The sequence below is a fragment of the Podarcis bocagei genome, assembly GCF_964188305.1.
Source record: "Podarcis bocagei genome assembly, chromosome: Z".
Lineage (NCBI taxonomy): Eukaryota > Metazoa > Chordata > Lepidosauria > Squamata > Lacertidae > Podarcis > Podarcis bocagei.
Window position 1 is genome coordinate 13175000 of NC_138140.1, and position 13549 is coordinate 13188548.

General features: G+C 47.6%; 1 protein-coding gene across 1 annotated transcript in view; it reads left to right on the plus strand.

Annotated features, from left to right (window-relative positions):
* The first annotated feature begins 277 nt into the window (after positions 1-277).
* Positions 278-13549, plus strand: part of LOC308579358 (discoidin domain-containing receptor 2-like) — a 52515-nt gene continuing 39243 nt past the window's right edge. Inside the window, exons 1-7 of the mRNA XM_081180352.1 lie at positions 278-648; positions 3858-4010; positions 9078-9180; positions 9794-10022; positions 10646-10793; positions 11339-11444; positions 12890-13076. Coding sequence (XP_081036478.1) covers positions 3944-4010; positions 9078-9180; positions 9794-10022; positions 10646-10793; positions 11339-11444; positions 12890-13076 — 840 coding nt within the window. The 5' untranslated portion in view covers positions 278-648; positions 3858-3943. The remainder of the gene's footprint in view (positions 649-3857; positions 4011-9077; positions 9181-9793; positions 10023-10645; positions 10794-11338; positions 11445-12889; positions 13077-13549) is intronic.

Consider the following 13549-nt stretch of genomic DNA (forward strand, 5'->3'; position numbering starts at 1 on the left):
TATGGAAATAAACTGAGGGTGAGGGGAGTCAAAGGGGGGTGGGGAGAGAGAAGAAAGCCTTGAAGCACACCAACATGTGCACACCACTCAGCCTCTGTTTTACTTGGGGGGGGGGGGCAGAAAACCCTTCCTTAATGTTGTGGGTTTTTCATGTGCATGCAATGCTTGGCCTGACTCCAGGCTGAAGCCTGGCCCCGCCACCAATGGAGGCTGCTCCCAGCCAAGGGGGCTGGAGGAAAAGAGAAAGGGGGTGGGAGGTGGGGAGAGGGAGAGAGAGAGAGAGAGAAGGAAGGAGGGACAGAGGCTAAAGGAGACAGCAGCTTTTTCTTTCCCGCCTCTCTCCCTCTTTTAACACACATATACAGAAATCTCTTTTCCATGGCCTCCGTCAGGGTGTTGCCATAGAAACTGTAGTGACAAAGGCAAGGAAGTCTCCTGGGCCTGTGTGTGGAAGGACTGGAGGGAGAGAGAAGGAGGAGTCTGAGCCACAAGTTTGAGCGGATCTCCAAACTGCTGGAAAAGTTGCTTGCGAAGCGGGGTGGTGTTGGGAGAGATGCTGGGAAGCCCAGCGCAGCGGAATCCATGGCAGTAGGAAGGCTGGGATTGCTATGGCGGTGGAGGCAGCTGCACAAAGGCTAGGCCTGTCAGGTAGGGCCCTTCTCTGCAACTCTGGTCAGCCCCCTTTGAAAATTCTCCTGCATGCTTTCTCTTTTGTTCAGGCTCGAGACAATATTGGCTGCTTGCCCTCTTTTCCTGGAGCCACTGAGGCCCAGCCGTGCCCTCTTGTGCTTCCTGGCTGTGGAGGGAGGGGACTCAGCTGGGTGCCCTGGCCACAGCAGGCAGGAGTGGGCAATGCAGAGGCCAGGAGGGGCGCAAGGATGCTTCGCGTTTCCTCTGGGAGGAGGGAAAGGGGTGTCGGCGTCCTCGCTTTGTGTGTGGGGAAGATGGATCAGGCTCTTTTATTTTCGGAAGGGCAGGAACTGGTGTGCTTCGAGTGTGCAGGAGATGCGCAGCGTTCTCTCGGTCAAACAAGAGCAGGAAATGCATGACGTTCTCTTCTCACGTGAGGAGAGCCGATGTGCAATGTGTTACTTGGTGAAAGTGTACCATGTTTTCTTGCAAAAAAGCAGGCCTTGGCCTTTGAACATAAGACACGCAGAAGCATTGGTGACGTTTGGGGAATCAATATTCAGCATGTGCATGCCATGATGATAGTGATGAGCATGATCCACTTTCTTGCTTTTTGAAACGGTCTGGATGACACATGGGTGGCTATGCTGTCATAAATCCATCATTTCTGCTTGCCCAATTAATTTCTAATCCACATTTATGCCCCTCCTCCCACATGCCTACATTGGTGGGGAATCTGAGGGCTGGGGCCCTCCTGTGGCCCTCCAGGTCTCTCTATCAGGCCCTAGGAACTATCTCCAGGCCAAGTGTTCTTGACTAGCTGGAATATGCGCTTGAGCTCTCATAATGCTTCTTGCTTGCCTGGATTGAGGTTTTGGAGAGGCGTGTCTACTGTTAAAAGGGATTTTTTTTGCATTAATTGCCCCTGCTTTTTGCCTCTGGCCCTACCCACCAGTGGCATGAAGCCCCTGAAAAGTTGTGCAGAAGGGAATGCCATGCCCCATTAGGCTTGAAGAAGTTTCTTCACCCCTGGCTTACAAGTTGAAAAGCTACCTCTGCTCCATTTCTTAACTGGCAAACATGGAGCTTCTGCCATGATAAGAGTCCCTTTAACCTAGCTGAAAATACTTGCCTCCACTTTGACCTCCCTTAATCCCGGAAATGGCCTGTCTGGTGTATTGCATCTGTGCTTGACTTGCCACATGGTGGTGCCACTACTTGGAGCTGCCCAACTCGTGTTGTACATTACATTTATTGCTCCAACCACTTTTGTTTCTGGCCCTGGGTGGTCATCCAGAAGGCATTGTGACCCTCTGGCTGAAAAAGGTGAAATGTGTGGGCCCAACTCAGCCAATTCCAAACTGGGGAGAAATCTAGAGATGTGGGCAAAGGGGTGGAATGAGGCAGAACAAATAACAAGCATCCTTTTGTCTGTGGAGGGCGCACCAGGCTGTGGGAAGTGGGCAGGAGCTTGTGTGGATCTAGCCACTCCACAAAGGTTTTGAGAGAGGAGCAGGAGGTGGGCAGATGCTGAGGGGCCCACTTCCTCCTCAAAACAGCTCCCTGCAGAGGACTTGGAGGAGGGGTGTGTTGTGTGCTATCAAGAGTGGTACGCATGTAGCAATGTTTTGAGTGTGCAAGAACATGAGCACCAGGAGCCTTGCATGTGCAAGGGCACACAAGAGGCAGTGCACGCGTATGCAACAGAATGAGAGATGAGACAAGAATAAGCGAGTGGCTTCTCTCCAGCATGGAATGGGTGCCTTTGCCCCCACCCCTCCCGCCAACTCAAGGTTCAAGCAGCTGTTCTGTCTCCTCTTCTCCTAGCCCGCCTCTTTCTTTCTGTGATGGGCTCCCAATGTTTCTGTTCATCCAATGGCTGTGGTGGATTTTTTTTTAATGTACATTTTGCCAGCTGTTAGCAATTAGCAACTAGATCCACCCCGGGCCCCCGGCGAGGAGATCTTAACACTTTCATGAGCTCTCCGTCTGGACAATTTGGACTGCTTCTGGTTTCACCTTCCTATCTGTGCTTGGGCATAAGTGAGGAGGTTCGGGACAAATGTGTATTACCGATGGAAGGGATGCAAAGGAATCCCATTAGATTGAAAAGGGTGGAAAGGAGTTAGGGCTGCTAAACCCAGCCCCCACCCCCTAGCACAACTTTTGCAATCAGCACAGACTGGGGTAGGAATCTTCTGGAGCCTTGTTGTCTAAGGGGATCAATGGCCTGCCTCAATATGAGGCAGCTTCCTGTATTCCTCCGAAAGAGAGAGTCTGTACATGTTTATGAGGACTTAAGAACAGCCTTGTTCAAAGATTTAAATCTTTCAGAGAAGTGTTTGTGGAAATCATGTTAAATTTTTCACTGCAGCAGATTTTTATTTGGCGGAATGCACAGTTTTAATAATTATATTGCCTGTCATGAATTTTGTTTTGTTTTATGTATCTTGGCTTCGGCTACATAAGTAAATAAGTAAACCCTACCCTGGAGGGCTGCTACAAGTCAGTGTAGACAATATAGAGCTAAACGGATGAATGGTCTGACATGGTACAGTATAAGGCAGCTCCCTATGTTCTTATAACCTGGAAATATTTTTAAATAAAAATTCACCTTGAAGGTATTCTATGAATGCGTGCTTCCTGACAACTATTTTATTGATCAACCGGATCTGTTTCTGGGCAGATTAGATTAAGTTGGCTATTTAATGAGCATTCATCCTGCTTTGCTTGTAGGAAGGTTAGCTGATGGCATGTGAAAGCAGTGCCTCCCTACCATTCCATTACATTTTCCCGTCACCTTCCTTATTGCAAAAAGTCAAGTTTTTTTTTGGGGGGGGGGAGTGACCTCCCAATCATACTGAATTTCCCAGTATGTGACTGAATCCTACCCCAAAATAGCAAGTCCGAACATGCCCAATGAAACACTCAAGGGTCAGCCCCTATGATAGCCAGCTAAGCCACCCCTATGATGTTTTTTTGCCTTTGCAGCCCTTGGGTAATTTGCATACAATTTACATGCATGATTATCCCTGTCATATAAGATAGTAAACTTGCATGCCCTGTGTCCATAAATCTCTGTTTACTTAAAGAGTGGGCCAGGGGTAAATGCAGATCTTGGACCAAAAAAAACAAAAAACGGTTAGACACCACTTTTATATCACCATAGGTACACATCGCCTGAAAATCTAGCTGCAAGCCAATCATGTCTTTCTTCCTTTTCTCAGAGATCTGAATGGCAGTGACTGGCGGCCAGGGAGGACCGCCCGACTGACCCCGCGGGCTGTGGGCATCGTCTCCCACATCTCCAAGGATGCTCTGCTTGCTACTCCTCCTGCTCACCAGCCCCTCTCGTTGCTCCAGCTCTGAAGTCAACCCTGGTAGGAAGCTCTTGGTGTGTTGTTAAATTGTTGGGTGAGCCATCCCAATCTCTGTACCCCAACAGCCAGGGACCTCTGGGTTCCTGCCACTTGTGGTGCTCATGAGACCCTCAGGGAAAAACAGTCTGTCAATCCATTGTAACTTTCAGCTCTCCACATCAGTCTGTGGTTGCTGTTTTTTAAAAGCCCTCAGTAAAATTCGTTAGCATCTTAGTGCAAATTCTTCCATTTTTTTAATTACAATTTGGCCTAGAAAACATTTGCAAGGATGTTTCGCTCAATTTTGTGCTATTTTCAGGATTGAATGCATTTCTATGCACACTTACACCCTGGCGTCTGAATTTTTTGCACACATTATTTGACGAGAACTGCACTGCAAAATTCAGAAGAGTGCAAATTTTGAAGGATGGCTGTGTTTTAGTTGCCATCTTCTTTTGGAAAATACAGATTATGTTGCTATGCCTCTCGGTGCAAACTTAATTTCTTCCCCCATCCTACCCTCAGTGCTAGCTGCTGTGTTTTATAACAGAATGTGAGGCCGTAGCACAGCTTGTATGAGGCAGAAATTGGGGTGATACTGTGGCATTTGGGACTTTGATTTAGAGGTGGGAAATAAGTAAGAGGTGACGTGATAGAAGTTTATACAATGGGGCATGGCATGGAGAAAGTGGATAGAGGAAAGTTTTTCTCCCTCTCTCAAAACACTACTACATTGTGGACATTCAGTGAAACTGAATGCTGGAAGATTCAGGATAGATAAAAGAAATAAATTCATACAGTGCATAGTTAACTTCATGGGGCTCACTCCCACAGGAGGCTGTGATGGCAATCTACTTTGATGGCTTTCAAATAGGATTGGACAAATTCATGGAGGATGTACAGGTGAAACTTGAAAAATTAGAATATTGTGGAAAAGTTCCTTTTTTTCACTAGTTCAACTTCAAAGGTGAAACTAATATATGAGATAGACTCATGACATGCAAAGTGAGGTATGTCAAGCCTTGATTTGTTATCATTGCAATGGTCACGGCGTACAGCTGATGAAAACCCCAAATTAAGCATCTCAGAAAATTAGAATATTCAAGGAAATCAGCAAAACAAGGATTGCAAATCGAGCAAGATTGGACCTCTGAGAAGTAGAAGCAGATCTCGCTTTGCATGTCATGAGTCGATCTCATATATTAGTTTCACCTTTGAAGTTGAATTACTGGAATAAAGGAACTTTTCTACGATATTCTAATTTTTTGAGTTTCACCTGTAGCTATCAATGAATACCAGTGACTAGAAACCACAAGAAAGGAGAGCGCTTTTGTGCTCAGGTCCTGCTTGCAGGCTTCCCACTGGGGAATCTGGTTGGCCACTGTGAGTGCAGGGTGCTGGACTAGATGGGCCGTTCTGTTCACCTGATCCAGCAGACTCTCCTTACCTTCTTAGGCAGCAGCTGGGATCAGAAGTGCCGGACTCATGCCAGGTCATGGGGCAATTGGAGGTTCAGGCGCTGGAACAGGCAGGCTGCAGCTCCCATCATCCCTGACTATTGGCTATGCTAGCTTGGGCTAATGGGAGCTTGAGTCCAAACCTTTGTAGGATACAAGGCTAGGGAAGATTGGCCTAAGTAAGAGGTGACAAAGTGTAGACAAGCTTGTTTTGGTTTCTGCCAAGGGGACAGAGAGGAAGGGCTGTATTTTTGCAATGTTGTAAAGGAGTGGTAGCCAGCACGACTCTCTCCAGATGATGTTGGACTCCAGCAGCCAGCAAGGGCGAGGGCCAAGCCTGTTGGGAGTTGTAGTCCACAGCCTCTGAAAGGCACTGTGTTTGGCTATGTTTCTTGTAAAAGGTCACCTGACCTGACCTGACTTGACAGTGGACAGAATATAGGTAACAAAAGGAGAAAAGGAGTTAAGATAAAGGCAAGGCTAGTATGCCTGTTCTATGCCTTTAACTTTGAAATTTGCAACTACATACAGTGGTACCTTGGGATGCGAATGGGATCCATTCCGGAGCCCCGTTCACATTCTGAATGGAATGTAAGACGCAACGGCGCGTCTGCATGTGGCGGGTCACGTTTTGCCACTTCCGCGCATGCGCATGACATCATTTTGAGCGTCTGCGCATGCGCGAGCGGCGAAACCCGGAAGTAACACGCTCCGTTACTTCTGGGTTGCTGCGGAGTGCAACCCGAACGCGCTCAACCTGAAGCACATTCAACCCGAGGTATGACTGTATGCAAATTTTTAAAATTGCATCAATATATTGCATTAATTAATTGTTTTTAACTGGATTTATATTCAGAATACAGTGGTACATCGGGTTACAGACGCTTCAGGTTACAGACGCTTCAGGTTACAGACCCTGCTAACCCAGAAATAGTACCTTGGGTTAAGAACTTTACCTCAGGATGAGAACAGAAATTGTGCACCGGCAGCGGGAGGCTCCATTAGCTAAAGTGGTACCTCAGGTTAAGAACAGTTTCAGGTTAAGAACCGGACCTCTGGAACGAATTAAGTTCTTAACCAGAGGTACCACTGTAGCTTTTAATTGCATTTATATATATATTGCTTTTAATGTTTGCACATATATAATTATTTCAAATTGTTTTTAGTGGTGTTTTTATGGTGACATTGCCTCGGGATATTTTATGGGAAGCGGTTCATAAATGGAATCAAATCAATTAAATTAAGTAAAAGCAGGAGAATGAACAAGGAGGGCAGGGTTTGGCAGGAAAGATGAGAGGGTTGGTTGACAACAAGGGTGGGGAAACATTTTTGGCTCCATGGGCCAGATGCTTATCAGGATCTAGCTTCACAGGCCAGATTTGACTGTGGGGTAAAGCTCTGAACCCCGTTTTCCTGCATCCTTCTTAAAATGTGGTGCCAGAAATGGACAGGCTTGGCAATGCAGGACAAGAGAGTGAGAGGAAGTTCTGGGGTGGCAATGTAGGGCTAGGTGGGAGTTATCAGCCTATTAGTGGCACTGGAAGCTATAAGGATATATTGATGTTACCCAGGGACTATCTATAGGTGAAGAATATCAGGCCAAGTATTGAATTTTCACTGGCTCCTCAGCTCTGTCAGGATCTGGCATGGTTTGGCTGCCCCAGACGGAAGAAAACAAAGGAGGAGGAGCAGATGGAGGGCTGGAAGGCTGGAAGGCTGGCCCCCAGGGATTGAGGCGGGAGGGAGGACCTTGCCTTGTGCCTCTAGATGTCAAAGAGGGAGAAGCAGAACTGGTGGCTCTCTTCTACGCCTGTCTGAGAGCCAGTGTGGTGTAGTAGTTAAGAGTGGTGAACTCATAATCTGGTGATCCTGGTTCGCGTCTTCGCTCCTCCACATGCAGCTGCTGGGTGACCTTGGGCTAGTCATGCTTCTCTGAAGTCTCTCAGCCCCACTCGCCTCAAAGAGTGTTTGTTGTGGGGGAGGAAGGGAAAGGAGAATGTTAGCCGCTTTGAGACTCCTTAAAGGGAGTGAAAGGGGGGATATCAAATCCAAACTCTTCTTCATTGGAGAGGAGGGGGACTTTGGCTAGCCAGAGGGAGGGGGTGAATAGGAAGAGGGGGCAGTGGAGCTGGAGGGGGTGGGGCAGGACACAGTCTTGTGCCTTCCTAGGTGGGAATCAGACACATCTGTCCAGGTGGAAATCATGGGCGCATGTGCATCAGGCTTAGGATGGCAAGAGAATTCTACAAGCAACCTCACCCACCTCATATTTAAAAGCTCGGTGGGAGGGGTGTGTCATTTGTGGGGACACTTTTGTAGATTTTGCTTGGCTGTGATGAACCCCTTGCCGTGCTCATAGACCTTGGAATCTTGACTTTGGAGCCTTGCGCTTGTCACAGAGCCTGTACCACTACCAGCTTGAATAAAGATCTGCTCCTTGCTCTCAAGCAAAAGCTGCTATGGTCGTGATTTGGGATGGGAGCCCAACAAATGCAGCCTTCATAGGATTGGCACCCTTTCCATCTTGTTTGGTGGAGAGAGCTCTGGTGACTGGATTTCAAATGCTTGGTTTGAAGGAATTATAAGAGTTAGAAGGGAACTCAGAGGCCATCTAGCCTGACCCCTGATTAAGGCAGGAATCTTGCAGCCACAAGGGGAGCGGGGAACCTCAAGCTTAGGCCCCAAAAGTGGCCCTCTTTGGGACTCTTCCCAAGCTCCCACCCCCATCCCTCGAAGGCCCTGCTCTGCTCTCTTATCAAAGAGCTTTTGCCTGCTTTTGAACTGCAGTTATGCCTCTTGCTTGCATGGATAGCAGACTGTGTGATGCATGCAGAGTTGGCTGCATGTAGAAACCTCTGGCTTTTACTGTACAGAGCTAGGAGCCATACCTGTTGCTCCATCCACTAGTACATAGACCTCAGAAGGTGTCACATGAGGGAATGTGACCCTTGGACTAAAAAAGGTTCCCCACCCCTGAACTGCAGCCCCCCTGACAACGCAATTTAGCAGGGCAGTTTGTGCACTCTTATGACTTCACAGTACCCAAGGAGGCATTTACTGGCGACTCTGCAACTTCAGAAGGTGTTATGTGGAGAATGGGCCCAGGGCAGTGGCAAGCGGTCAATTAAAGCAGTGCTACTCCCAGTGTTGTTAACATGAGACCATTCCCCCCCACCCACAATGAATCAATCCTGAGCAGTGATAAAATGAAAGTGGATCCTGTAGAGTGATAACCTGGCATATCTCTGCTTTCTTAAAAGTTCTCTGCCTTTATGCTAATGTGACCATTTTGCCTCCCGTCCCCTCCCTCCCTGAGAGCCAGTGTGGTATAGTGGTTAAGAGCAGTAGTCTCGTAATCTGGTGAACCGGGTTTGCGTCTCCGCTCCTCCACATGCAGCTGCTGGGTGACCTTGGGCTAGTCACACTTCTTTGAAGTCTCTCAGCCCCACTCACCTCACAGAGTGTTTGTTGTGGGGGAGGAAGGGAAAGGAGAATGTTAGCCGCTTTGAGACTCCTTCGGGTAGTGATAAAGCCGGATATCAAATCCAAACTCCTCCTCTTCTTCTTCTTCTTCTTCTTCTTCTTCTTCTTCTTCTTCTTCTTCTTCTTCTTCTTCTTCTCCTTCCCTCAGCGATATGCCGATACCCTCTGGGGATGCACGAAGGGACCATCCGAGATGAGGACATCACTGCTTCCAGCCAGTGGTATGACTCCACGGGGCCTCAGTATGCACGGTGAGCAGGATGACCTGTGGGGCTTAGCTTCAGGGCAAGCTATAAAACAAAGCAGAACTAAAAGAAAAAATCCAGTACAGACTGGGAAATACCTCTTGTCGTTGAAAGAGGGAGCTATTTGGCAGCTGCCAGAGAGACAACAGAGATTATACCTGTCATAATATTTAACAGGAGGGAATTCCAAAAGGTTGTGTTATACCAAAGGTTCCTATATTGTGCATAACAACCTCCTGGAAAGGTGGTATTCATAGGCATTTCATGCAGAGCACAGTGATCAATCACGTATATTATGGATGAACCAATCTTTCAGATATTCTGGTCCCAAGCTGTATGGGGATTTATACAACAGGACCAACATCTTGAACATAACTTGGTAGCTAATTGGCAGCCAGTGCATTTTTTCCCCAGCAGTAGTAGAGCATGGTGGTGATATCCTGCCCCAGTGAGCACTCAAGCCATGGCATGTTGCACTAGCTGCAGCTTCCAGACCAATCTCAAGAGCAGCCCCACATAGAACACATGAATTCTGTGCTCAGGCTGGCCTTGCATGTTCTTCCCACTTTCATACCTGATTTTTGAGCTCTGACATTATTTTTCTCTCTCTATCTCTCAGGTTGCTGAGAGAAGAGGGTGATGGGGCATGGTGTCCAGCCGGTCTCCTGCAACCTGAAGATGTGCAGTTTCTCCAGATAGACCTACATAAACTCTTCTTCATCACACTGGTGGGGACACAAGGTCGACACGCCCGGGCAACTGGGAAAGAGTTTGCCCGTGCCTACCGGATCGACTATAGCCGCAACGGGGAGCGATGGCTCTCTTGGAAAGATCGTCAGAACAAGCAGGTGGGTGAGATGCGGTCAGGACATCTCTGAAGAAGAGTGACGAGCCCTTGAAAATCTTCAAAAGTTACTAAACCTCATTAAAAATAATTATTAGTTCACCTATCCATGTGACCTCCAAACTCTCTTCAACTTCAGCCCTTGAACTCCTTGTTGCGCTCGGTTCAGACCAATCTCTGGATCTGTTTCTGGTTGAAAATTTGACAGCGGATGCCAAGGTATTTACTTTGAAGCATAGGAAACTGCTTTATACTGAGAGCACTGGCCTATTTTGCTCAGTGTTGTCCACACTGACTGGCAGTGGCTCTCCAGGTATAACCCTTGTTTTGATGCAACCATCATCTAACCTCCCTGCATACAAATCAGGTGGAATGCTCATTAAATAGCCAATGTCATCTAATCCCCTTGCAAACCAATCAGGGGGAATGCTTGATAAACAGGCTGTGTGGTAGCAAAGTAGGGCTGGTGAGGGGTGTGGCATGGTTAGAGTCCTTAGGGCCAGATAGAGGGCCCCAGAGGGCCACATTTGACCCCTTGGCCTGCGATTCTTCATCAGTGCTCTAGTGTTTGCTGCTTATCAGATGCTGATTGCACAGTAGCCTTATCATGACCTCTTTCCAATCCAGGTGATTCAAGGCAACACTGACACATATGACGTTGTCCTGAAAGACCTTCGCCCGCCTGTCATTGCCCGCTACATCCGAGTGATCCCAGTGACTGAGCAGCCCATGACTGTCTGCATGCGGGTGGAACTCTATGGTTGTGTTTGGTCTGGTAAGGACTTGAACTTCAGCAAGTCCCTGATAAGGCTCCAGGGAATTCTGGTAGTAGGACCCTGGTGTTTGTAACTCTTTGTATCAGCTGTCCTCCTCCCAGTGTCCTCCAGATATTTTGGACTATAACTCCTATCAGCCCTGGCCAGAATAGCCCCAACAGTCAGGGATGATGGGGGTTATTGTCCAAAACATCTGGAGGGCACCATCTTGAAGAAGGCTGCTCCATATGGTACGTTGAGGTGGAGATGCTTGCTGGGTTCTTTCTTCAGCAGTACCACTGGTCAGAGTCCCAACTCGCACTATATAGCTGCTGACTCTGGTCTAGATCCACAACACTGAGCAAATCATTGCTCAGGTATCGGTTGAGCTGCCACCAGAAGGCTCATTCTTGCTGTCTGGCTTGAAAGCCTGTTTGTTTTCTGCCTTGGCCACCTGTGGCCAAGAAGAGATGGGGAAAAGACCCTTGTTCGTCTTGCTCAGGTAGGTTGTGCAGGCAGAGGGCTCAAAAGCCTCCAACTGACCCCTAGTTGTCTCCTTTCCTAGATGGTTTGGAATCCTATAGCATGCCTGAGGGGGAGATGATTGCAGCTCCCGGCCACCCCATCGTTTACCTGAACGACTCAACCTATGATGGTTATCAGGAGCGCAGGTAAGAAGCACCCTGCGTGGGTGGGTGAAATATCCCTTTCTCCCTCAGTTCTCTAAAACAGGGATGGGGAACCTTTTTCAGCCTGAAGGCCACCTTCCAAACTGGGCAATGGAAGGAGATCAGTGCCTGGGATTTTTTGGGTGCTCAGAAAAGGCATTAAATAGTTGGACAGCGGGTGGACTGCACTCAAACTATGACAACAAAAATTGTGTGACGCAACGAAGCTGCATTTCGCAATCTGCATAACAGATTGAGAAAATATGCATATATGTTTTGCATAACTTATTTGACCTCTATTAGTCACAGGGGAGAGCAAATGAGTCAGGCTGCAGCCACACTGTCCAGCCACTGGAAATCTTAGGGCTAAACTGGGTGTGCTGTTAATGGTGGGAATGCAGTTAAAAAGTACATTTTGTTGTCCGGTAAATGGCACCCAAGGGAAATCTTAAGCAGCCCCAGGACTAATGAGAGTGAGCGGGGCGGCGGTGGTGGTGGGGGAGAGGTTAGCTCTTTCTCTCACTGCCTCAGGCAGTCTCAACAGAAATCTCTTCTCTCTGAAGTTGCTTTTCATTTCAAGAGACACTTCGCTTGGTTTGCACCAACAGAGCTTCTGACAGGGGATCTTTTGGTCAGGGGCATGACAGGGAGAGAAAGGGCACCTCCAGAGTGGTGCTTTTCATTCTTAAATGTGGGTGTATTCTGCCGTGTGCCATTGATGGTTTAATAGAGTATTTGTGCTGGATTTATACGGGACTGTCCACATACCATTCTGCTCTATGAGTTGTTCCATGATGCTTCCTCAACATTGCTGCATTATTGCCATCCGGTGGGGCACTCTTGTGCTATGACACAACAAAAGCGGGGCACCCCACCCTGAATATTTGTGGTATGCAAAGGGGCAGGATTTCAGCAGGAAGTAGCAGGACATGCACCAGTTGGAAATGAAGAAACATTCACAGGCCCATCGAGAGCATCAGTCATCATGAATGTACACTAAATAAGGAGCTCTTGGCAGGCCCAATGAGTTAAATTCCTCTTTTCCCGCCAGCTGCTATTTGCAAAGCAAAAAAGATAATGCACATTCATTTTCTATGCATGCAGTTTAACAACCCATTTAGCTTTGCCCTTATCTAGCTACTTCCCTCTAAGCAGTGCTTTTCCCCCTAGAAAAATAGGCACCGGTACTCACCATGAAGTTGTTACAGTAAGTGCTACACTTTTTAACAACAACAAAAGTGGTGCTGGTACTGCATACCCTTGAGTACCCCCAGGGAAAAACCACTGTCTCTAAGTGTATTTTGTCCGCTTTCTTAACCCTCTCATCTCCCCTCCTTTTAACGAAAGCTGATCATTCGGCGGAAAGGCCTGGCATGTCTTTGAAGACGGCACCTCTCAGTCTAGGGATGCTCCTTACTGGCGTGTAACCGCAAATGCTCTCTCGCCAGGCTCCTGCATGGTGGGTTGGGCCAGCTGACAGATGGTGTCCTGGGCTTGGACGATTTCACCAAGAGCCACCAGTACCGTGTGTGGCCAGGCTACGACTACGTTGGCTGGAAGAACGACAGCTTCAGCAGCGGTGCTGTTGAGATGGAGTTCCAGTTCGACTCGCAAAGGAACTTCACATCCATGAAGGTATGTCTGGAGATCACTGAGATCACTGGTCAATGGATACATCCAACTTTGATGTTGGTGTTGCTAAATACGTTTCTAGACAGAAGTTTAGATTTCATCCATAAAGTGCTGCTGAGTTGTTTACTGTTGGCTGCCTGAGCTCAGAACTGAAGGACACTACGGAAAGTTTGTATCATCCAGTGGTACCGAAAGGCTTGGCTATGTGCTATTTTAGAGAAATTAACACAAAAACTAAAGGCAACCAGGGGACAAAAGATAAAGAACTCATTTGAGAAAACACAGAAATAAGAAAAATGCCTGCTCTCTGCCTCCAATGTACCCTAACACTAGTGGACCTTTTGATTATATCTTCACCTCAGAACCCTGTAACCCATATACTGTATATATATGAAAAAAGAAAGAGGTAAGATAAATAATAAATAAATAAGGTTACCCGTATGTATAGTTATTGAACTGTCTTAAGCCTGTTCTGT